At 38.3% G+C, this 24,113-nt stretch overlaps 1 protein-coding gene across 5 annotated transcripts in view; it reads left to right on the forward strand.

Moving 5' to 3' along the window:
• Trpc4 (transient receptor potential cation channel subfamily C member 4) overlaps positions 1 to 24,113 on the forward strand; it is a 186,156-nt gene that overhangs the window by 28,638 nt on the left and 133,405 nt on the right. For 3 of the 5 annotated variants that reach the window (XM_036191198.1, XM_036191201.1, XM_036191199.1), the window contains exon 2: positions 15,862 to 16,266. The exons of 1 other annotated variant lie outside the window; for it this stretch is intronic. In XM_036191198.1, the coding sequence (XP_036047091.1) occupies positions 15,889 to 16,266 (378 nt within the window). In that variant the 5' untranslated portion in view covers positions 15,862 to 15,888. The remainder of the gene's footprint in view (positions 1 to 15,861; positions 16,267 to 24,113) is intronic. One more of the 5 variants, XM_036191200.1, reaches the window with a different exon arrangement.

The following is a 24,113-nucleotide window of genomic DNA, read 5'->3' on the forward strand; positions in this document are numbered from 1 at the left end:
CCTAGGAATTTTATTGTAGATATCTGGGAGAACATAGTTAAGAGGCAGGGACATCTTGGAGAGTCTAGAGTAGATATGACCAGACTGAGCTGGACCTGTGAGGAGAAGCAGGGTGGGGGGTTGCCAACCAGGAGAGGCTACCTGCACCAAGGAACTGACCAAGAGACTAGCACAGCCAAAATGGCTGGATTATACACGGAAGGGCAGCCCAGCCCTTGGGCTGAAGAAGTTTAGGATTGGGGGCAGGGTATGCTAACCAGGATGGCCCTGCAACAGGTAGAAACTGAGGGATGCTGGGAGAAGCTGGTGGCCAGGGTCTGCTTTGATAAGTTAAATAGGAACCTCAGTTTGTCCCAGCTAACAATTTCATTAAATTGTTTTATGATTTTAAAATTATTTTTGTTTGTCATTTGAAAATATTGATCATACCTACCCATGACTCTTTCCTCCAACTTCCCTCAGGATCCCTCCATCTCATTTTCCTCCAAACTTCATGCCCTCCTTTTTAACGTATTTATTTCCAATCTATGAGTCCAGATAGTGCTGCCCATATGCTCCGGGTTCTGGTGTTAATGTTTAGGATTTGGGGAACCAATCAGCGAACAAACTATTTAACAAAATGTCTCTCCCTTCCCAAGCAGCCATCAGTTGCCAGCAGTTCTTCAGCTAGGGGTGAGGCTTTTCTGCGACTCCCTCTGCTCCTGCCATGCTGAAAATCTTAACTAACTTGATCTTGTGAGGGTTTCATGCAGGTAACAACAGCTGCCATGGATTCATGTGTGTGGCATCCATGTCATGTCCAAAGGACAGCATATTACAGCAGTGCTCCCCACCCCCTGACCACATTCTTTTTCTCACCTTCCTCCTCAGTGTTGTTCACTCATACAGGTTGGAGGGAATATATATATATATATATATATATATATGTATGTATGTATGTATGTATGTTTGTTTGTATGTATGTATGTTTGTTTGTATGTATGTTTGTATGTATGTATGTATACACACACACACATATATGTGATACAGGATGGAGGGAACACACACACACATATGTGATACAAGTTGGAGGGAATATATATATGTATGTATGTATGTTTGTTTGTATGTATGTATGTATGTATACACACACATATGTGATACAGGATGGAGGGAACACACACACACATATGTGATACAAGTTGGAGGGAATATATGTATGTATGTATGTATGTATGTATGTATATGTATATATATATGTATATGTATATATACACACACATATGTGATACAGGATGGAGGGAACACACACACACATATATGTGATACAAGTTGGAGGGAATATATATATGTATGTATGTATGTATGTATGTATATATGTATGTATGTTTGTATGTATGTATGTATGTATGTTTGTTTGTATGTATGTATGTATGTATACACACACACATATGTGATACAGGGTGGAGGGAACACACACACATATATGTGATACAGGATGGAGGGAACATATATATATTTCCAATACTGAGTCACTGTGCTTAGTACCCCCACCCTAATAAGAAGCTTCTCTGACCAAGATTGAGAGCAACACAAACCTATGGATATGAACATATCCAAAGATCTTTCTCACTAGGATTCGATGGAATCTTAATGTAGCTCTAATCATTATTTCCCTGATGGCTAAGGATATTGACTCTGTTTACTAACATTTTGTATTTCTTCTTTTGGGAACTTTCTGTTCCATTTCACAGCCTATTGTTATCTAGGAGGTTCAGCCTTCAGACAGCACACAGGGCTCGAAAGGAATCCATGGTGTTGGCACAATAAAGACTTTTCTATCTGAGGGGGTTAAGAAAAAGATACTCACACATTCTCTTTATCACTCCCTTCTTTATTCACCAGCCCCTTTTGATGGACTGACTGGGCTGGATTCAGCTGGCTTGGGGGCTTGGGGCTCTTTGGGGGATGAACAGCTGTACAAAAGTGTATTTATAGATTGTTACATAAAGCATTTCCTCATACCAAGGTCCCTAATCTTAATTTACATGTCTTGCTGAAGGGGAGCATCACATGCCTCCATGACTTCGTCCATCATTATGCATTATGTGATGTGCAATACACAATAACACAAGAGCCCCAGGTATGCCTGAGGTGTCTTGTGACTAAGGTCATGGGATGGCCACAAGGCCCCCTCAGTAAAACAATCATTGTTTTCCACAAGGATTCTTTAAGGTCAAGATACTTCTAAAAAAAATCTGTTCATTCTAATCTCTAACCCATATAGTGATTTTACTAAATTCCTACAGAATACAGGTAATACGTTTTTCATCTCCCTTACATGATTAAAAACAAAGTCATCCCAGTATCCCATATACATTTACATCTAAGTAACTTATAACAGATTAAGAGAGCATGAGTAGACAGAAAGTATTTTCTCACAGCCAACTCTTTTGCTGACAGGCTGCATACTGTGGATACAAAGAAAGAACTGATTATTTTACTGTTAATCTTATAAGGAATCTTAAAGGAAATCACAAACCTAACTTTTATATATAAAAGACAATCATTCAGTTGTACTTTAGATTTTTAGGGTGTATACCCATCTATCAATAGGGTTTTGTTTTTTGTTTTTGTTTTTGTTTTTTAAATCAGGAGTTTGAGGGCAGGAATGAGTATAAGGAGTTAATTGTAACCTTGATCATCAACCAACCTTAATAGTTGGGCTGCTTTGTATTTTTGGCCTCAGCTATGTGTCCTTGTGGACATTAGATTATTTTCTGTGGTGCTTTTCATCTTAAAGCTACTGTCAAAACAGCTGATCTAACTTGAAGTTATTAGAAGGTTTTGTTTCCGCCAAATGATGCACACCAAGACTTGTGACTGTATCATTTTAACATTAAGAAAATTAGGGCCAGGCTGGCTCCTGGAGAATTCAGTTATTCCCCTTAATCATTAACCTATCTGTGATCTAAAGCAGCTTCTAAAGTAGAACTCATAGGCCTTATATGTGAAACATATCCTTGTATTTACTTTTATTCATCAAGGCTCTGTTTATACTAATATTATTATGAATTAGATGGTAAAGCTTAGGGAGGAAGTCATCTTCATAATAATTCACAGGTAAAAAATACCAGTAGATCATGAGGTTTCCATGAGGCAAACACATACCTTATATGCAGTGAGGAATTTCTCTACACCCAATTCAACCATGCCAGATATCAGAGAAAGACAGCGACAGCAAAATGAAAGGCGCCGTAGAAGCAAAAAGAAACTCTTGGGTCTTTAGTCTTTAGGCACAAAGAAACCCTGTCACTAAAAACAAGCCAAATAAACAAACAAAAAAAGCATAAGACATTAATGAAAAATTAGAAAGACCTACTAAATGATGTTTACTAAGCTCTGAAAAACCATAATTGTCAATCCAGACTATGATACTCAGCAAAATTACCCATTAAAATTGAAGTAGAAATAAAATTTTCCTAATGTTATTAACAGCAATAGAAACCCCAGTAAGTACACAAACTCTTGCTCCTAGAAACTAAACAATATACCACTGAATGATAACTGGGTTTAAGAAGAAATCAGGAAGGAAATTAAACATTCCCAGAACTGAATGAAAATCAAACCACAACATACCCAAATTGATGAGGCACAATGAAGGCAGTCCTTATAGGAAAGTTTATAGCAATATTGTTTATATCAAAATTTATTTTGTTTTATTTCAATGAGGGAGGTTGCAGGGGCAGAGGGTGGATTCGAGAGGATGGGAAATAAGTGGGATCGGGAGGTATGTTGTGAAAGACACAAAGAATCAATAAAAAGGAAAATTTTAAAAAATGAGAGATTGAAAGACATAATCAGAATCAGTGCTGGAATTAATGGAATAAAAATGAAACATTCAAAGAATCTAGACCTGAGGAGTTGGTTCTTTGAAAGATTAACATGATCAACAAACTGTTACCCAAATTAATAAAAGAAAGAAAGAATACTCAGCCCAATGAAATAAGAATGAAATGAGAGTTGACCACAAGGAACAGTGAAATTCAGAAAATCTTATGAATCCATTTTCAAAACTTCTATTAGCTAACCTGAAAAATTTTAAAGAAATTAATTAATTTCTAGATGCCTAAAATATACCAAGATAAATTAATAATTTATATTGATCTAGAATCAGCCATGAGATTGATGTTGTACTAACAAGTCTCACAACCCTAAAAAGCCCAGGATGAGATGGATTTGCTGCAGAATTATACCAAAACTTCAAGGACCCACAATAATGCTATTTAAATTATTCTAAAAAAATTATAAAGGCTTCCAGCTATTGTTATGAAGCCAGTATTACCCTGACACCAAATCAGATAAAGATACAACAACAACAAAAATTATGCATTGACTTCCCTGATGAATAAAGATACAAAAATAAAACGCAGACAAACCAATTTCAAGATCATATCAAAATGGTGATTCACCATGACCAAATTGTCTTCATTCTAGAGATGTGGGGATGATTCAGTAAATCAATAAAAGTTACCCATCACATAAACTGACTCAAAGACAGAAATTACAGAATGATCTCATATGATGCAAAAACAAAAACAAATCCTTTGGTGAAATCCATGGAGCATGGAGGGATGGAGGAACATGACCCAACACAGTAAAGCTGTGTCTCACTGCTACATGTGACGAACCTACAACCAACCTCATGCTAAGGGGAGAAAAACTCGAAGTGTTCCTACTAAGACTGGGAACAAGTCAGGAGTGTCCGCTCTATCCGCTCCTACTCAACATAGTGTTGAGTAGCCAAAGCAATGACAAGAGATGGAAATAAAACATACCCAAATAGAAAAAGAAGTGAAAATGTTTGTAGATGATGTGATTCTACATATAAAAGACACTAAGTACTCCACCAAAAAACTCTCAGAGTTAACAAATACTTTCAGCAAAGTCTGGATTAAAATTAATATGCTCAAACCCATACCATAGTCTTCCTATGTTCCAATGATAAACAAACTGAAAAAGAAATCAGAGAAACAATTCCATTTACTATAGACTCTCTCTCTCTCTCTCTCTCTCTCTCTCTCTCTCTCTCTCTCTCTCTCTTTCTCTCTCTCTTACCCACACAAATCTGGGAATGGACTAATCAAGGAAGTGAAGGCCCTATACAATGCACTCTTTAAGACATGGAAGAAATAAACTCAGGAGACACCACAGATAGAACTTCCATGCTCATGTGTCAGAAGAATCAATAATATGAAGCAATAAAAATATTCAATGCAACCTTCCCAGACAGAAAAACAATCCAATAATTAAGATGAAACACAAACTTCCATGGGCAGTCAAATCAATCTTGAAACAAAACAAAAAACAAAACAAACAAAAAAAAACACTGTAAAAATATCACTCTACTTGAATTCCAATTCTACCTCAGAGCTATTATAATCAAAACAGCATGGTACTGGCACAAGAACAGACATGTGGATTAATGAAACAGAATAGAGAACCCAGATATATTCCATTCAGTTGCAGCAACCTCAGCTTTGACAAGGGTACCAAAAATACACATTGGGGAAAAGATAGTATCTTCAACAAATGGTGCAGAGAAACCTGGATTTCAACATGCAGAAAAATCAAAGTAGATCCTTATCTCCCACCTTACACAAAACTCAACTCCTGATGGATCAAGGGCCTTAATATGGGGCCTGATGCCCTGAAACTTCTAAGAGCAAAAATTGTGGAGTAAATTATAGGCACAGATGAGGACTTTCTGAAAGAGACTTCTCAGGAAAAAAGGTCAATAGTCCACAAATGAGACCTCATGAAACTAAAGCTTCAATACAACAAAGGACACCATCAATGGAGTGAAGATGTAGTCCATGGAGTGGGGAAAATCATTTCCAGCTACACATCTGGATTGATTATATGTAGAGGATTAATATCTATAATATACAAAGAACTCAAAAAACTACCCCCCAACACACAACACACACATCCACAGATTAAAAATTAGGGGAGAGCAGGTGATGACTGAGGTTCAGGGTGTCAGACCGCCAGGAGTCAACCCCTTGGTGGATAATTCTCCTCCATTAGGCAAGCTCCAACTCCCATTCCAAGCTGTCCTGGACTAGCTCTGTAGACCAGGCTAGCCTTGAACTCACAGAGATCCACCTGCCTTGCCTCCCGAGTGCTATGATTAAGGATGTGTACCACCACCGCCTGGCTTGTTTTGTGCTTTCTTTAATGCTTTAAATGTTTTGGTAGGACAAACAGCTACTATTCCGATAGGCTTTCTTTTTCAGGGAGACAGCATTTTTCTTTGCCTCATCTTTTGCTGTGTCCCCAAGATTTGTGGGAAAGAATGTTTGGCTTTACAATTGTGATGGATTTGTCTGGTTTGTAGCTTTTAACATGAAAAACAAGTCAAATACCATTTCAACACAAGAGTGCTGCCAAATATTAAGCATAGATGAGGGTTTCATTTAACAAAGCAGACTTTTGTGGCTTGAAAGTGTTTACTGAAATTTATTGTATTCTCATTATAATATTTAAATATGAAAACCAATACCACCAATTACACAATATCACAAGTAAGTAACCACTCTTAATTACTAATGTAGTTACAGCCTTCTTAATACAGGCTTTTCTGTGCCACAGATATATTTAAAATTTGATCCACAATTAACATTCATTATGGTAGAATTCTTCTCCCGTGACGGTGGAAATATACAATATACATTATTTTAATATCTGAAGATACTTTTCCAATATTTATTTTTATGTTTAATTGTGTGCATGGTCATGTGTCTTCATATGGTATATGCACATGAGTGTAGGTGCCCTCAGAAGAGAGCATCAGTTCTCTTGAGACTGGCAGTTATGAGCCACTAGATGTGGGTGCTCATAATCTAACTCTGCAAGAGCAACACACATTCTTACCAACTGGGCATCTCTCCAGACCCATTTGAAGACGTTTCATTAAATCTGTATTCAACATGTGGTTTGACGAGCTGGTGATTTAGTACTTCTGAGCCTCTGTTTTTCTTCCAACAGTAAATAACATTCTCATTTATTTCAGTGCATCCACTGCCTGCCTTGTAAAATGTAACTCTAGAGCAACTTGAAACTTTCAAAAGACCAATACACACATTTCTATTTCTTTTTCAGTGGTCAGCCCTGCCAGAGTTTACTAGAGAATGTGTACACCGCATTCTTCCTGGGTGTTCTTTTGTCTATAATCCGAGAATATTTCATATGCACTGTATTTTATCTTATTGCTAAACTTCTCAGACTTTGGAGATTGGTGAAACTGAACGACTTTTTGAATAACATTTTCTATATGCTTTGCTTTTTCTCTAAGGGAGCTATTAATTTTGCTATTTGAGTCAGTGATTTTAAGTCTGTTAAATTTGTCTTAAATAATTCCTTATTTTTAAATTTTAACTTAATATGTTACATTTTAATATAGTACTAAGGATTTTTAAGTGGGATGAGAGTCTCTCATAATTTTTTTTCTCTTGCTATTCTGTGGAATGCCCTGTCATATCAACAGGGGAGACTGCCGTCTACCTATCCTATACTTTGTTCCTTCCAGCATCAAACTTCAAGCAGATTTAGAACACATTTTCAGTGCAGCTACAGATTAACCATTCCCCATACTGCTGACCAGTTATTCCAACATCATCATTATGTTTACATCGCCAGGCTGATGTTTCCTCTTCCGTGTCAGTCTTTAACTCAGATGCACACCGCCTGTTACCAGCAACAGTTAAGCCTCATGGTGTCTTCATCTCACTTCTCCAGGTGTCTCCTAAATGGCCCAAGTGTTGCTTTTTTACAGAGTATATATTTATACAAGATATGTGTGTACATCCAAATGCAGGCATTTTATGTTACTCTTCCCTTACTATAAGGGTTAAGAGTCATTGTGTGTTATAACCATTGCCACACAGACACAGACACACACACACACACACACACACACACACCAGAAACTAAGGATCAGCTATTGTCCACAGGATCTGAGTGTGGTGATTCATTTTGATTATACCATATCATCGAATAAGTCATCCCTGGAAGAAGTTATTTTATGTGTCTTTGACTGATCTTGTTCCTACAGAATGTGTTACCACATGCATTTCTTCTCAGTATGTTTTCTTAAGGTTATTTATACTTTGTCACTATAAGTAAGGAAACCCTTACTGATATTACTAAAAAGTGGTCGCTTGTTAGGCTATGAATTAGTTTCTAGAGCACCGAAATTATTACTAAAAGTAGATAATCATGCACATTTTTACTTTAAAACTATAGATACAGTCCTGGAAATTTTCAAATTTTACAAAATTATGAGAACTAATCGAGGGTAGGAAGCAAAAGTTTAGATAAAGTTGATTGAAATATTCATACATAGCTGATAAAACATCAATAAAGTCATAGACTAGAAGCGGGCATCTAAACTTCTGAGACTGATGTACTTTCTTTGAGTCTGTGAGCTTTGAACTCTGCATTTTAGGGGTGCATGTTTACACATTCCTGTGGACCCATAGTGGCACCCAGTAGGGGCGTGGCACGGCATTCAAGCACAGCTCCTGATCAATCAGTGGGTTGAACGACTTTCAATATCAGAAGTTCAATGATGTCATTCCTCCATCCAGAGACTTTTGGCAGCTTTTTATTAGGTTTGGAAGGAGTTCCCACATCTAGCTGATCCTCTGACGACTGTCTAGGCCACAATCTCATCTGCCCCTCAGCCATTTCTTAGAATGCATGAGGTTCCTCCTAACTCAGTTTCCCTTCAATGTAAATAAAGGTTGCCTACAGTTTGCTTGCACAGCTTAGGTTTGTTACCTCTCCTCTTCACGTAGGCTATCCCCGTCTGCCTCACCTAACATGGCTCTCTGTCTCTGTCTTTGTGCCAAACTTTCCCACTTCATCTCACCAATTGTTTCCATTAAAACACGTGCCAAAATTTATATTGGCTGTGCTCAGCATTTCTGTGCATTCGTCCCAAGAACCATAACCTCTAGGAATGTAAGTTTGTGCTCATTCTCTGTGTACTGTCATTGTCTAATGTACAAATCTTTACATACAGATAATCAATTATATTTCACTCCTTTAGCAAATATTTATTGAACAGTACATTCAAGTGCTTTTCTTTTTCTTTAATTTTTGAGAATTTCATACATGAGTACTGTACTGATATCATTTACATGCCCCCCAACTCCTCCTGTGTCCCCCTACACCCTCTCAGATTTATAACTCTTATAATTACACACACACACACACACACACACACACACACACACACACCACTCACACTACAACCCACGGAGCCCATTTAATGCTGTTATTATGTGTTTAGGCCAATCTTATGGAGGTATTTTCTCAATTGTGGTTCCCTCTTCTCAGATAACTCCAATGTCAAGTTGATAAAAAAATAAAATAAAATAACTACCCAGGGCAAGCAGTGATGGAGATTGGGAAATTTGTGACATAATGGTTTAAGGTTGAGTATTTAACAAGATGAAAATATTGAAAAGAGTTTTGAAAAGGAAATAGTTATTTAGCAGAGCAGCTGTTTGCATGGATGAGGAGAATTCCATCTCACATACACAGACATGCAAGAACTACTGTGTGAGCAATGAAGTCCCAATGACTTACTGTTCTGTAGCCTTTGTTTCCTGGTGGTGTTTCTCTGGACAAAGAGCTAATTAGTATTGACACGTCTGTTCCTCCTCGAGCAGGTAGGTGGCTGTAGTTCTTACAGGGACCTGCTTTTCCTCTTAACTCCTCTGTTACTGAGAGTTGTACTTACATACACTGTTTGTGGATTCTTATCCTCTTGGGTCTTTGTTTAATATGAGCGACCTTTGTAATAACTGTGAACGTGTTGGCCATTAGTACCCCAAATACGATCTGCTCTCCATGAGTTCAGGTCTTCCTTCTGCAGCCCCTTCTGTACAAGTTCTCACTTGATTCCTTGTCTTACCTCCTGTTAACTTCTGTCTCTTACAAACTGGGAGACTCCGGAAACCCAATCCTTGAAACACTCTGTTCTCTATGGTATAACTGGTCATTTCTTTCTTTTTCAAATTAATTATTTCTTAATGATTTCTTAATCCCAATGTTTTCCTCTTACCTTCTTGTATTGTTTTTTATAGATTAACACACATGTCTTAGTTTCTTGGTGCTTCTATATAAGATATTAATTAATTGTACTTCTATATAAGATATCCACATTGTTTCCTGCAATATTTTACCTTTCTCCTTCTGTCCTCATATTCCTCTCCAAGGACCAACAGATGACAAAAATCTTATTCCCCTCTGAAGAGTTTAGGCCACTGAGATAAGCCTCATCTCCCAGAATTAGGAATTACATGCATCTTAATTTATGTGTCATGATTATGATTCTGAATATAACTAACAAGAGCTTGGATGAAAAATATGCAGAGAAGAACAATATATTTTTAAAAATGTCTTTTGTGCAGACTGCTTCCTAGCTGTTGGCAAGTGATTAAAGTCATTTGAACATTTTAATTGCGTTTCACTATTTAAAATGGCAAAGAGATAGCTTTAAAAACAGAGTGCTTTGCTGATTCAGCAAATGTTGAGCACTGATGCAAAGCTGGATGTTCATAACCTGTATGCTCATCAGTAGGGACAGTCCTAAGTCTCAGGGACCCACAGGGTTTGTGCAGCACACATTCAAAGAAAGGGTTACATTGTCCTGCTTGAAGAGAGAGAAAAGGAGAATTCTGAGAGGCTGAGGTACTCTCTGGTTCATGTTTCCTAATTTGGCAGGAGTTGCAGGGGCCTCAAAGGGCAGAAGGATGGTCACACTGGCAAAAGCAGCATGGGTTACAGTAGCCAAGTAGTTTGGTGTTCCTGTTAGTGCAAAAACAGGGTTTGCTCTGGGTGATCTTCAAAACTGGGTCGAGGAGGGGGAGACCATAGTAAATTAGGATTTTTCTGTTAATGAAATCTATTATCAGTGGCAGAATGATGTAACCAGACAGGCTTCTTAGGCAGAGTAGGGCCGTGATATTTTGGGCATTGGTGAAATTATTAATAAATTCCATCTAAAAGGTGACAAGGAGATGAAGTAATAAAGTAAACCAACAGTATAGAGAAGGAATGCTACTGAGGGTTGAAATGTGGCCAATAAGAACAAATGTCTCTTAAAGCCACTTGAGATAACTGATAAGCAGATGGCTACATATGACTGACTACTAGCTACCCACTGGGCAACCCAGGCACAGAAAATAATGGACAGGCGTGGTGTGGCAGTGTAGATTTTATAATGTCTTTTATAGCATAAGTTTGTATTTCCTGGAAATTTTTAAATAAATGGCATTGGGTAAGAATAAGGGGATAGACAGAGCGAAGAATAGCCACGGCGATATCAACATATAAAGATTGTGCAAATAGCGGAGGGCCCAGTGGGAGAGGTCATGCTGATGCAGAAGATGGAGCATTAGAGAAGCATGTCCCAGAATGCAATGCTGCAGACTGAGATGAAGGTAAGGATTTGGGAACATGAAAATGGGTGGAAACAGCAGGATTTATCGCTGGAATAAGACAAGAGAGAGCATCTTAGTAACTTGAGGATAAAAAGAAATTGATGCATGTGTTTTAATTCTCAGGGTAGACATTTAACCTTTGTTACATAGATTTCTGAAAGACATCCCTAGGTTAAAAAGCCAGCACAAATAGCCATCATCTCCAACTGTTTCTCTGTGCATATAATAAAATTGCATTCAATTTTTGGCTTCAAGTTTGGTTCCTATTAAATCCTAAGAGTCTTTAAATTTAAAAATAAGTATAATCTTTTTTCTCTCTTTAAAATCCTGGTGTGTCATAATATTTTAGTTAGTAAAGTGGCTTTTTTTTATTGCTGTTGCTATTTCATAACAAATTCCTAAGTATGTGTAGTAGTGCGTTCCCATGGACTCAAGGCTTACTTTCTCCTTACAGCATGGGATCACATATGTAAACATGTATCTAAATGGTGAATATTCATGTTGCCCTTTGCCACATTTATTAAAAGTAGAGATATCTATGCATTTCCTCAGAATTATTTGAAACGCACATTCACTGTTCATTCCACTGCAGAATGATGCAGATCCTCCAGGGAACATGCATTCAGAGCCATGAATATCTAGAATTTGTTTCCTTGTGCATATTTATGCTGTTTAATTATGTTTGTAAATTTTTTTCATATCGATGTCACAACTCTCTCTATTTTGTCCTTAAATCTCCTAACTTACTTAAGAAAAATGAATTTTAGTTTCTGTCAAAAGTCATATTGCAAGATTTAAGTTTTTAACCTGTTAATCCTCATCTGTTACCTACTTCTTTGAAAGCTGAAATGATGAAGACCTGTTTCATTGATAAAGGGACATGAAAAACAAAGAGGGTCTCGAAGTTCTGTAATTTTTGACGGGGAGAATTTTATTTTGCTTCAGAAAACTCATCTTGAGTATACCAGGCATTTATCAACATTTTTGGTCAAGGTATTTTCTGCTCTCAGTGTCCTGTTCTTTTACAGACTTCCCACCGTTGAGTGGCAGGTCTGCAGTTGCTGATAAGTGTGTTTTCCCAGGAGCCCATCAGCCTTATCTGCTCCCTTCCCTGCTCCTGCTTTCCCACAGTGCATCTCCAGAAACAAGAAGGCCAACTTTCAGTACTGCAAATATACATCATCCTTATTCTTTAAGGTTTTAGCAGCAGAGCCCTGCCTCACTTCTGTGTGTATGTTTCAATATCCCTTCTTAAATATTTGGACTTTATCTAGAGTACATGAACTTTAATTGTATTTCAAATATGCCCAGCACTCTTCATGGAAGTTATTATATATACTTTTCTAAATCCAAGAGCTTGAAAGGTAAAAGACTTTTCTAGGTACTCAGTTTGAATCTTTTTTTTTTTTTTTTTTAACTTGCTTTGTAGACCAGGCTGACTTCAAACTCATTGAGATACACCTGCTTCTACCTCCCAAGTGCTGGGATTAAATCATGTGCCACCACTGCCCAATGATTCTTATCTTTCTACTTGTCCTTTGTTCTGTGTTGATTTCCTCCTACTATGGCCATACAGACAGGTTTTCTTAGATATCTTACACTCACTTTACCTGTGAAATACCATCATTTTTCTGTCAGGATAGTATCACTTTAAAATGCACTGGAATGAGTTCTCTTTGTGGAAGTTAACTGGATTTGATGAAACAAATTTTAATTAAAGCTAATGTCTCTTCTTCTGCCTCCCTGCTCCCAATTCTCCAATACCTAATGTTCTTTGCACTGACATCTTATCTGTGTTTTATAAGTGAGAAGTAAAATGCAGTTCTTCATTTTTTTATTTATGGAATTATTAGTAGTATTTTACAAAAGAAATGGAGTGAAATTGTTCTCCATTCTTTTGACCTGTTCCCAATCTTGATGAATTACTATTTATACAGATTTTTCATGTGACACACATGTATGTAATTTACTTGTAGTTTAATTTTACCCGTGTTTACTTCCTCTGCAAAAATATATGATTTGGTAAGAACATACAGAAAAAAAGCATATTTTCGTATGTATTGTATATAAGGAAAAAATGAGATAACAGAAGTTTGTATACCATGAAAATAGAACAGAAAAGCTGATGTCACCAGTAGGAAACATGCAGGCTGTGATCCAGGCAGAATTAGCATGTGAAGTCTGTGGCATTGAGCCCAGGTTTTTTTGGATACTAACTTCAGGCTGTGAAAGGCCCTGAAGAAATAGTTCACCCTCTCCTTTAAAGACAAAGATTGTAATAGTGACACCAATGTAGAAATGGGATTTCAAGATCAAATCCTTAAAGTGAGAGAGAAAGAATCATAAAAACTTTGATTTGTAGATGTTTTCAATATACTAGAAGAATATTGAAGCCTCCTTGCCCTTATGTAATAGAAATGATTCCTCTCTAATCTCATAAGGAGTCAAAATATCCTCAGGATAATTAAATTATACTCAGGCTTTACTTAACTAATTTGTATGTGTAATATTAATAAATGTGACATACTCATGTCTTACATAGTCTATGAAGATACCTGAAGAAAATGTCAGTTCTAACATATTAAACAGCTACAGGTTATGAAACAATGGTCTTAGGTATTAGACTCTGCCTAGATATTAGAGAATTCATGATAAATAATCTTGAGCCAAAGGTTGAAACTTAATTATGTGATTATTGAAATCACCAATAGAATGAAGCTATGTGCAAACAACTAGTTTCTCTAGCTGAAAACTTTTAAATTTGCTCACATTTGGGGCTGGAGAGACGGCTCAGCAGTGATTACTTCCTGCTCTTCCAGAGGACCCAAGTTTAGCACTTATGTTGGATGTCACACAAAGGGACCCAATGCCCTCTTTTGACCTCTGTGGGTACCTTTACTCTTGTACACATAACTACACATAGACACACACATACATGTAGGACTATAAATTTTTAAAAATCTGTAAAAATATGGTCATATTTATTAGTGCAAAGTCTGTTTAATCTACAGTTAAATCACTATTCAAATCAGGTTAGTTTACTCATACACTGATTAGCCTACAAATACCAATTAATAGGAACATGCAAATGGTTTAAATGACCTACTTATTTTAATTTCATGCTATATACATAAACATATGTTTCAGAGAATAAATAACAGGTATGAGATGCAGAAAACTTCAGTAAAGAATTTATATGTAAAATACAATTCATTTTACTGACTTCACAACACCAGGTTTATGTTGACACAATGCTGCTTCCGGTGGCTGCTTTCACTTACGATTATTTTAAATTCACGTTGTCCGCTTCAGCTATGTCTTTACTGTGACTTCCAAATAAAAATAGATTTTTAAATGAACCCGTCCCTACACTGCATGGAGGGTCATCTCACAGAGGTGGCAGAATTGGAAACTATGTTTTCCTAGTATGTTCTTTCTTTGTTTTGTCTTTGTTTCCAGGTTGAGTAGCACAGTCTCATCTTGATAATTAATGTCATTCTTTCCCCCTCACTGAATTCGCTTACACACAGAAAAAGAAAAGTTACATTCACTAGAACCAGTGTTATTTCATTAACAGTGGTTCCAGGAATTCACACTAACTTTGACGTGAATACTTATTAATTAATGTGAAGAACTGACTACATGACAAATGAGAAGATTTTTTCTGACTTTTCTTCTCTACAACCATAGCAGCAGTTTCATGATCAGCAAAATTCATAGTGAATGGTACATTTGGATGTTCCTGGCGGGACCCTAAGGGCATGACTTCTAAGTTTTAAAGTGCTTTGTACATGTGTGTTTAGGCACAGGCATACAAATGCTTATACATGCACATAGACACAAATATACATGTTATATAAATGTATATATTTGCAAATAATTTCTCAACATCTCCAACTGAAGTCTTTATTAAATGTTACTTTAAAATTTTAAGATAACTTTCTGTTCTTAGATTAGATAGTGTTGGGGCTGGAGAGAAGGCTCAGTGGTTAAGATCCCTGGTTGCTCTCACAGAGGACCTGAATTCAGTTCCCAGCACCCTCATGGCAGCTCTTAACAGTTCCTAGTTCCAGTTCCAGAGATTCCAATGCCCTCTTCTGTCCCCTGTGAGTACCCAAATGTGTGTGGTGCACATACACTCTCACAGGTGCACACATACATACACATAACGAAAATTTTTAAAAAGAAAGTTTAACTTCTGCTTTCTAGGCAACGGAGTAAATATCTATGTCCCTTACCTAAGAAGCACCTTTTACTCATCAATAGGGATACTATCTTTGTCGATAATGATTCCTTGTCTGATGGCATGTGTGCTGCCCTGGAGGCATACTGGTGCTCACAATCTGCTTTCTGTGTGTGCTTCCAGAGATGATGGACTAGCATGGCCTGAAGCATGGCTCAGTTCTATTATAAAAGAAATGTCAACGCCCCCTACAGAGACCGCATCCCCCTGAGGATTGTCAGAGCCGAATCTGAACTCTCACCTTCAGAAAAAGCTTACTTGAATGCAGTGGAAAAGGGAGATTACGCAAGTGTTAAGAAGTCTCTGGAGGAAGCTGAGATTTACTTTAAAATCAACATTAACTGCATCGACCCCCTTGGCAGGACTGCTCTTCTCATCGCCATTGAAAACGAAAACCTGGAGCTGATTGAACTCTTGCTAAGTTTCAATGTCTATGTTGGCGATGCTCTGCTTCATGCTATCAGAAAAGAGGTGGTTGGAGCCGTGGAGCTGTTGCTGAACCACAAAAAGCCAAGTGGAGAGAAGCAGGTGGGCACCCAAGTGTTGTATTTGGTTTATTCTGCCTAGGAGAAGGTTTTTTAGATTTGTAAACACCGTGAGTGAGTGAGTGAGTGAGTGAGTGAGTGAGTGAGTGAGTGAGTGAGTGAGTGAGTGTGTCTCTGTGTGTGTGTGTGTGTGTGTGTGTGTGTGTGTGTCTGTGTCTGTGTGTGTGTGAGTGTGCATGTTTGGGGCTTTCATTTCATTTCAACACTCTGAACTACCAAACTATACTTTGTTGGATTATTTTTCTATTTAACATCTTTGCATGTTGCAGATCCTTACATCTTCTGGAAAAAGTGGATAGATATCATCATCTAATTTTGATATTGTCTGTTAACACACTCTCAGGGCTTCTTGTAAATTCATCCTTAAAGTAGCAGAAATAATTGCTAGAAAGAAGCTCAACTCTACCCATGGGAGGATTACAACATATTTCTTAATGGCAGAAGTGTAGCAACACCTTCGTGCTATGAAAAGAAGCGAATGTGAGTTCAGTGAGGTGTGTCCTGCTTATTCTCCATGTGTTTGCCACTGTAGGGACAGAGGGACTGTGGATGGGAACAAGTAAGGGACGTTTTCATCTGTCTGGATCTTTTGCTTTGTCACTGTCCTCCGCTGTGTCAGAAAGGCCAGTTTGATCCCTAGACACTGGCCCCTTTGCTTCCTTGAATCAAGGCTAATGATGGACTAATTGCAGAGACATTGCAGATGCCACCATGGCTCCAAAAATCTGCCTTTCAAAGTGGAATCTTATTAAGATGTGTTCTAGTAACTTCTGCTGTGTTGGACAACACACAGTTTTCTATGTCTGAAAAGCGATAGTGTGAACAGCCAAGCTGTGCTGTGTACTATTGTCTTTGCTCTCTGAAGGACTTTTATCAATGTCTTCACAGTTAGAGGTTGAAAACTGGGGCTGACCATCTCTTTAGGTTCTGAGATACCTTGTGTATCATGCATTCTGAAGTCTCATCCTCAATCCCTCCTCCTCCTTCTCTGAACCAACACATTGATAAACTCACACTCTACGGAATCATACTTCTCTGCTATTGCTTTGCTAGCTTGGTTGTTATTTGTTTCATATACACTTGTGGGTTATCTTGTTACATTGTTACACTTTTGCTGATAGGCTCTCTGACCCTTGGAAACTTGAGCTAGCCTAGATTGGGGCATCCAAGCTTTAGTAACACCTAGAGATGAGCATAAGGTTGTATCCCTGTGTTTCACTGTTAGCGTTTCTAACACCCAGATGGATAAAGTAGGAATCTGGCTTAATGGGTGTAAGCTAAGGGTCTAGTCTCTTAGTGTTAGGGTTACACCACAGTGACACACCTTTGAAGATTAACCAGCTCAGGGGAGCAGAGGCAGAATCTCATAATTGCCTGTGGTTGCTCAGCTCTCTCACTATGGGCCTGTGGTGAGACAGAACAACATGGTGATTGATGTGACAGAGAGAACTGCTCACCTCCTCACAGGGGCCAAGAGAAAGGACAAAAGACTCAGGGGCTAGAGAAAACCTACACCCTTCAGGGGCATGGCCTCCGTGATCCCTTTCCTCTTCTTGGGCCCTACCTGTGAGAGTTTTTATTATTTCCCAGTAGTCCCCTAATCTAGACATCCAGTGCTAAAATAATGCATTTGTGAGGAGAAAGCCCTCAATCACTTCCTCAAAGCTCTGTCTTTGAACACTGCCACCCTGGGACTAAGGCTTCAATATAAGAGCTTCCAGGGAACATTGAAGGCCCATGCTGCTACCCTTAGTCGCCTTTTGGCTTTAAACTTATGTCTGTAATCCTACCCCTAAAGCATCTGCATGTTTAGTAGCAACACACTATATTATATACCTCTTGTTTTAACTTGGCTTAGGTAGCCATAGGCCAGGTATTAAGTCTTCCATGTAGACCATCAGTAGCCCAGAAGTCTCTAGAACAAAATAGCTGGCCAATGTATTTTTTATGTGTTACTGAAGGAACTCATCAGTTCTGCCCTCTAGAGGGTTCTCCAGTGTCCCTGTAGACAATGACGTTTGTGCTAACTGGAGAAATCTGGTGTCTGGAGAAGGTACCTGCTATTATGAGAGTGTTTGTTGGAAAATGTTCAACTTCTGAGCTAAGTCCTCATCTCACAAGTAGGTCCTGGCCCCTTACAGGCACTTGGACCCGGATTATTAATAGAAAGTAGTAAAGGCTTGCAGTCTGCCAGGGCTCTGAAGCTTCCCAGGCCATGTGTTTCTGCAAGATGTCTCTCACATGAGTCTTCTGGCCAAGAATTCCTTTTCTATTTGTGCATTTTAGAATTCCACTTTGGTGAAGGATAATAAAGAAACACTGTCCCTTTTTTTCAATTAGAACTCGATCATTTCTTAAGAGCAACTTTAGGCCACCTTAGAGTTCCTGGTGTGCTGCACAATAGAAATGGGGCGTTGGTAGCATGAATGCACAAACTTAATCTATAAAGGTCATAAAGGATGTGCTGAGAGCTACTTTCACTCCATTAGTGTTTGGGTGTGTGTGTGTTATTTCCTGAGGTAGCACGTCCTTTAGACACAAACAACATCTTTTTGGAATGTCAGCTTTCATACATCACGTGACATGGGAAACAAGTGTATTTTTAAATGGACCTTTTTTTTTTCCCTCTCAAATGAAGTGTGAATTTTTAGGTAAGGCTTGCATTTATTGAGATTATCTTGCGTGGGTAATACACCACATTCTAGATGTATAGATACATATCCATCCCCAGATATTCTGACACACTAATGTTGAGGTCACTGGTTTATTAAAACATGAAAACAGTAATAATCTACAAGGTTTGATAAATGTAATTTGAAGTAAAGGTCAAGAAAGAAGCTCTAATACAAAGCCACTAAAATCTAATTATTAGCAAATTAGTAAGGTCCTGAAATATGCTGTGCATTATAGATATATTATTATTTTACAAATTTGCCACATGCTACACTTTTTCCTCTGGAAAAGACCCAGTGTTTGGTGGTATACCAAAGTCATCAGCACTGGGAGACTGCCAATGAATTGGTGTGCTTCTTAATTACACTCACTGGGGAGCAATTTCTGGTTTAGCCTGCTAGGCTTTGTGCTGGATCCTAAAAAGAGACAGCATTCCTATTCTCAAGAGTGTTAAGCTCTAGTTATGAAGAAGGAAAGGGAGAAATCCACCATGGAGTTAAGAATAAAGGTGGTCACAGCAGAAAGGATGAAAGGAAAAAAATCCTCTAATCCTTGTGAAGTTAAAATAACTGGATTTGAGGAACACACTGTGTTACAGGGGAGAGGGTGTGGGAGAGCAGGAGACAGATATAAAGGGGAAAGACAGGGATGTTTGGCTTAATACCTTGGGAAATTATGAGAGAATGCATTGCCTGAAATGGACTGTATGAGAAAAGGCCTAAGGGACCAGACTGGATATATTTAGTTTTTAATGGATATTGATACCTCAGAGTTAATTAGAATTGTAGGTCTAAATGGGATTTGGATAAGTGGATAAATAAAACATAAGGGCAGCAAAGTAAATAAATCACCCACAACTCTGTAGTTCCTAATGTAATTTTTCATCTCTTAAGCTTAGTATTTGTGAGTTTTTAGCATATCAAGTAACTTTTCTCAGTGTGGCTTTTACTGAAAAGGTTTATTCTTCCCAGTTAAGTAGAAGACAATCATAAAACAAATTCTGTACTTCATGTAGGTCTTCATAACCAGGTTTTGGCATGTCAAGGTTTTTTAATTATTGACATAATAATAAAAAGAACAATAGTTGATTTCTTTGGAACAGTGAGAACATGGCAAATCTGATTCTCGACAGCTGTGTGAAGACAGTACATGGTGTATTCTCATTGGGACAACTCCCTTGCTAGCATCCTTACACTGATGTCCTCTGTTACGTTTTGGTTTTCTGAACTTTTCTCTACCCTTCTTAGCTCCTCACTTCCCTAGAGACAGTAGCCAAAGATGATTTCCCAGCCTCATCAGTTGATTGGTGACTCGACTTTGAACCATTTCCGGCTGACATTCCTTGTAGATATGGTCAGAGGCCAGATAAATGACAGCAACATTTACCCCAGTGTATCTGTATGTATGTGTATCCCACTCCTTATTCCCATCAGTGGTTCTTCACCTTCAGCATCCTCAGAATCACAGGTTGGCCCTGATGGATGCTGGTCCCCACCTGTGGTTCCTGACACAGCAACTTTGAAATGACACCCTGAAATTTATACTTCTAGCAGGTTCCCAGAAGGGGCTGCTGCTTGCCTGGACATAAGATTAAGAACTATGACTTTGCAGATGCTGAAAACTGGTAGAACAAACACACTTGTCTGTGTCAGATGTTAAACTATATGATGCTAACCTGGTTTTCAGGATATTCCAGCTAATCCCTTGAAATCCCATTAGAATGATATTATTAGTTCAACAGTGAGATCCTGGAGTAGTTCAGTTGAAGACACATTGATTCTATAGCTGGACTACAAACCATTCAAGGACTCTATATCCAGGACAGATTGGGAAGGCATATAATCCAGCCTTTTATTTCAAAAAGATTAAAAGGGAAGGAGGATTCACAGAGTGCCTGGGATTTGGCCTGACGGAAGCGTTTTTAATGCCCCAGCTACCAACCAACATTGATATAGTCACAATGACGACAGCAAAGAAGCTAATGATGGCATTAGCTATGGTAGCCTGCCACAATGCTAGTAGCTAAATTAAGAATTTTATGTCTGTTGTCTCTTTGAAATATCTATTCCATCTTACGAAGGTAAGCACTCCTGTTAGCCCCTCTTAATAGGTGAGGCAAGGAAAGGACGACATGTCTCCAGTGACATTTCCCAAGCGTCAAAGCTAAGAATCATCAGCCTTAAAACTTCTGGGCCCTTGAGAATAACTGTTCCCCTACTTGGCCTGGCTTTAGCCACAGCACCAATTTGAATAGAAGATATTTTAATTGTTAATTGTTCTAATTTAGGGTGAAAAAAAATAATTAAAAAGATGCTCTAGTCTTACGTTTGTATATTTGTCCTAAATATTACAATGCCTTTTGAGGTCTGACTGCTCAATAAATACTGTGGACCTCCATGCTCTTTGCCGTAGCCATGGCATCTGAATAATAGTTATTAGAAGCTGTGAGGTATTAGGGAAAGGCAGGAGTGGATTGATAGAAGGCTGGCCTCTGGCCCTCTTCTTGCATCTCCCTGGGCTGTGGTTCTGTGACTGCTAATCTTAACCCCATCAGATTTTCAAAGCTCAGTGATGCTTACGCTTTGCAAAGTCACTTTTATAACTTTCCACGTGATGCCAACATAATAATGCTGCCATAACTGGGCCATGCCGTTACCTCTCCCTTCCTGCAGACACATATAGACTAATAACCCAGAATGTCCTGAAGGCTCACTTCAGCATCATCAGTTTACCCTTGAAGACCACATGGCTTCTCTGTTCATTTGACAAATGTAGTATTTGCCAATCGGAACCCAGTTCAGGGTGGGCACAGAGGATTCAGTTTGCTCTTTCCTTTCTATGCCACTGCACACAGGGGAAGGGTTTGCAGGCTCAGCGGTCTCTCTAATACAATTTTATGGCTTTAGAAACATTTACTATTATGAAATCAGAAAAACCAAAGACTGTAAAATGGAATCCTGGCATTAGCATGTTAATTTAAAAGCATGTCCAAGCAAAAATACAAATAACTAGAAATATAGAACCTTTCTCACTGGCTGTGGATGCTTAGTAAATAAATCCTTGGGTACTTGAAGTAGACCTGTTTGTTAAACAAATACAATATTTTTTGTTGCCTCCATATGCCTTCTGTTTCAAGAATCAGACATTCTGAAAAAGTTAATTCAGTTTTTTTTAAACTAGGCTTCAGCAAAAGTCATTTGCCTTCCACACTCATAACTTTCATACAGGGATTATTAAATTACATGTAGACTAGGATGTAGTCAGTCTAGTTTAGTTAGAGCATGGTTCATTGGTAGAATGAAAACTCTGTGACTGTCCTTCATGGCTCACCTAATGGAGGCTTCTCCTGTTTGTTCTCCTAACTTCCTGCCTTAGGTCAAGTCTGGGATATCAACAGTGGGCACACAGTGTGAATCTGCCTGATCTCAGTAAAGTAAATGAGCCTCAAGGTCCGTGGACTCATAATCAGATACCATCAACATTCACAGCAAGCAGGAGAATGAAAGAACCTAAGACAAATAAACTGTGAGGAATAAAAATGTCATTTCTCAAGGAAGTCATTGTAGTGGCATTCTATGGTAACCCCACTTGGGATGCCAAGGCAGGAGGATCACTGTGGGTTCAGGGTTAGCCTGGGCTATAGAGTGAGACCCTGTCTCAAAAATACACAAAACAGTGCTATTTCTCACTTCTTCGAAATGTTTATCCCACTTGGAGATCCAGTGACATCAGTCCACAATTCTGCTTTCTTCTGCACAGTATTTTCTTAATCTGCCTCTGGAGTGAAATAGCTAAAAAATCATCTCCACATTGGATTTTGTTGTTGTTGTTTTATAATACAGTGTAGTCAGTATTAACAAGTACTTTGAAGATCTGAAAAATAGATTGAGTTTTGTTATTCCACAGCAGGGACTTTTAAGTCTGTTACAACACAGAGCATAGACTGTGTTTAGTCAGCGGGTGGACAGCAGTCAGGAAAGAACTAAATAGTTCTAAATGGAATCCTGTTAAAGCGCGACCCCTGAAACACGGTTAGTATAATAAGGTAGCTTCAGCTAATTACCTGTGCTTGCTCGTATGCAGGCAACCTCCCTGGTCATGGGAAGGCCAGCAGTTACCCATAATCCCTTGGGCATGTGTTCCCTTGCTCTGTCCTGTCAGCACAGCACCACACAGCTCATATTATTAAAAGGAAACACACCAGACATGTCAGGAGCCCACAGAGTGAAGGATTTTTACCCCACTTGAAAAACATCAGGTGAAAAGCCAACACAGGTTCTAGTAAGAAGAAGTCTCCAAGTGAAAACACTCTGTCTCCTGGGGTTAGATTTCCTAGAGAAACAGTACCTACTTGTTGGCACAGAAACTGAGTCCTGGCAGAGAAACTGAGTCACTCTTGGAATAGAGGATGAAAGAACATGTCCAAAGAGTTCAGAAGTGAAAGGTCTGGATATAACTCCTTTTTGCAAATGTCAGGAAAACAGTATAGTCATTTAAACCCTAACTTTCTCATAATGAAGAAGAGGTTGACAGTCCTACTGTTCAAATCACCATAGAGATTTGAAAGTTAAAATATAGTATGTTCAAAGAACACAGACAATGGAAGCCCCTTCACTTGGACATCATTTGAAGTTTTCTATATTCTTACACTCAAAGCAGTTTAAACTTACTATACTTAATTTAATTAAAATGTCTATGTGTATCAAAGATGCTAAGTGGTCCCCAGTGCATAGCCTTTCAAACATAGCCTCTGGATGAAAAGCTTTGGGGAGGCTCTTCATTGTTAAGGTTCTCCAACATATTTTAAAAAATTGTGATTAGGATTAGAGTTGGAGAGCTGGCTCAGTGGTTAAGAGCACTTGCTAGTCTTAACAGAACTCAAGTTCCATTCCCAATAGTCATAACCAGATGGCTGGTAACCAACTCTAACTCTAACTCACAGGCTCTGAAGTCCTCTTCTGACCTCCCCAGGCATCTGCATGTACATTGGCAAACATACATGCAGAGATGCATACAAATACATAAATAAAAATAAAATCATTCTAAAAGTCATAATTAAGTCTGCAAATATGCTTCTGTGAGACTTTACTAATTATAAAACTGAAAGTGAGTCATTGAATGTAATTGAATACATTTAGCACAAGAAGAAGTAGGAAC

The sequence above is a fragment of the Onychomys torridus genome, chromosome 6, assembly GCF_903995425.1.
Source record: "Onychomys torridus chromosome 6, mOncTor1.1, whole genome shotgun sequence".
Taxonomy (NCBI): Eukaryota; Metazoa; Chordata; class Mammalia; order Rodentia; family Cricetidae; genus Onychomys; species Onychomys torridus.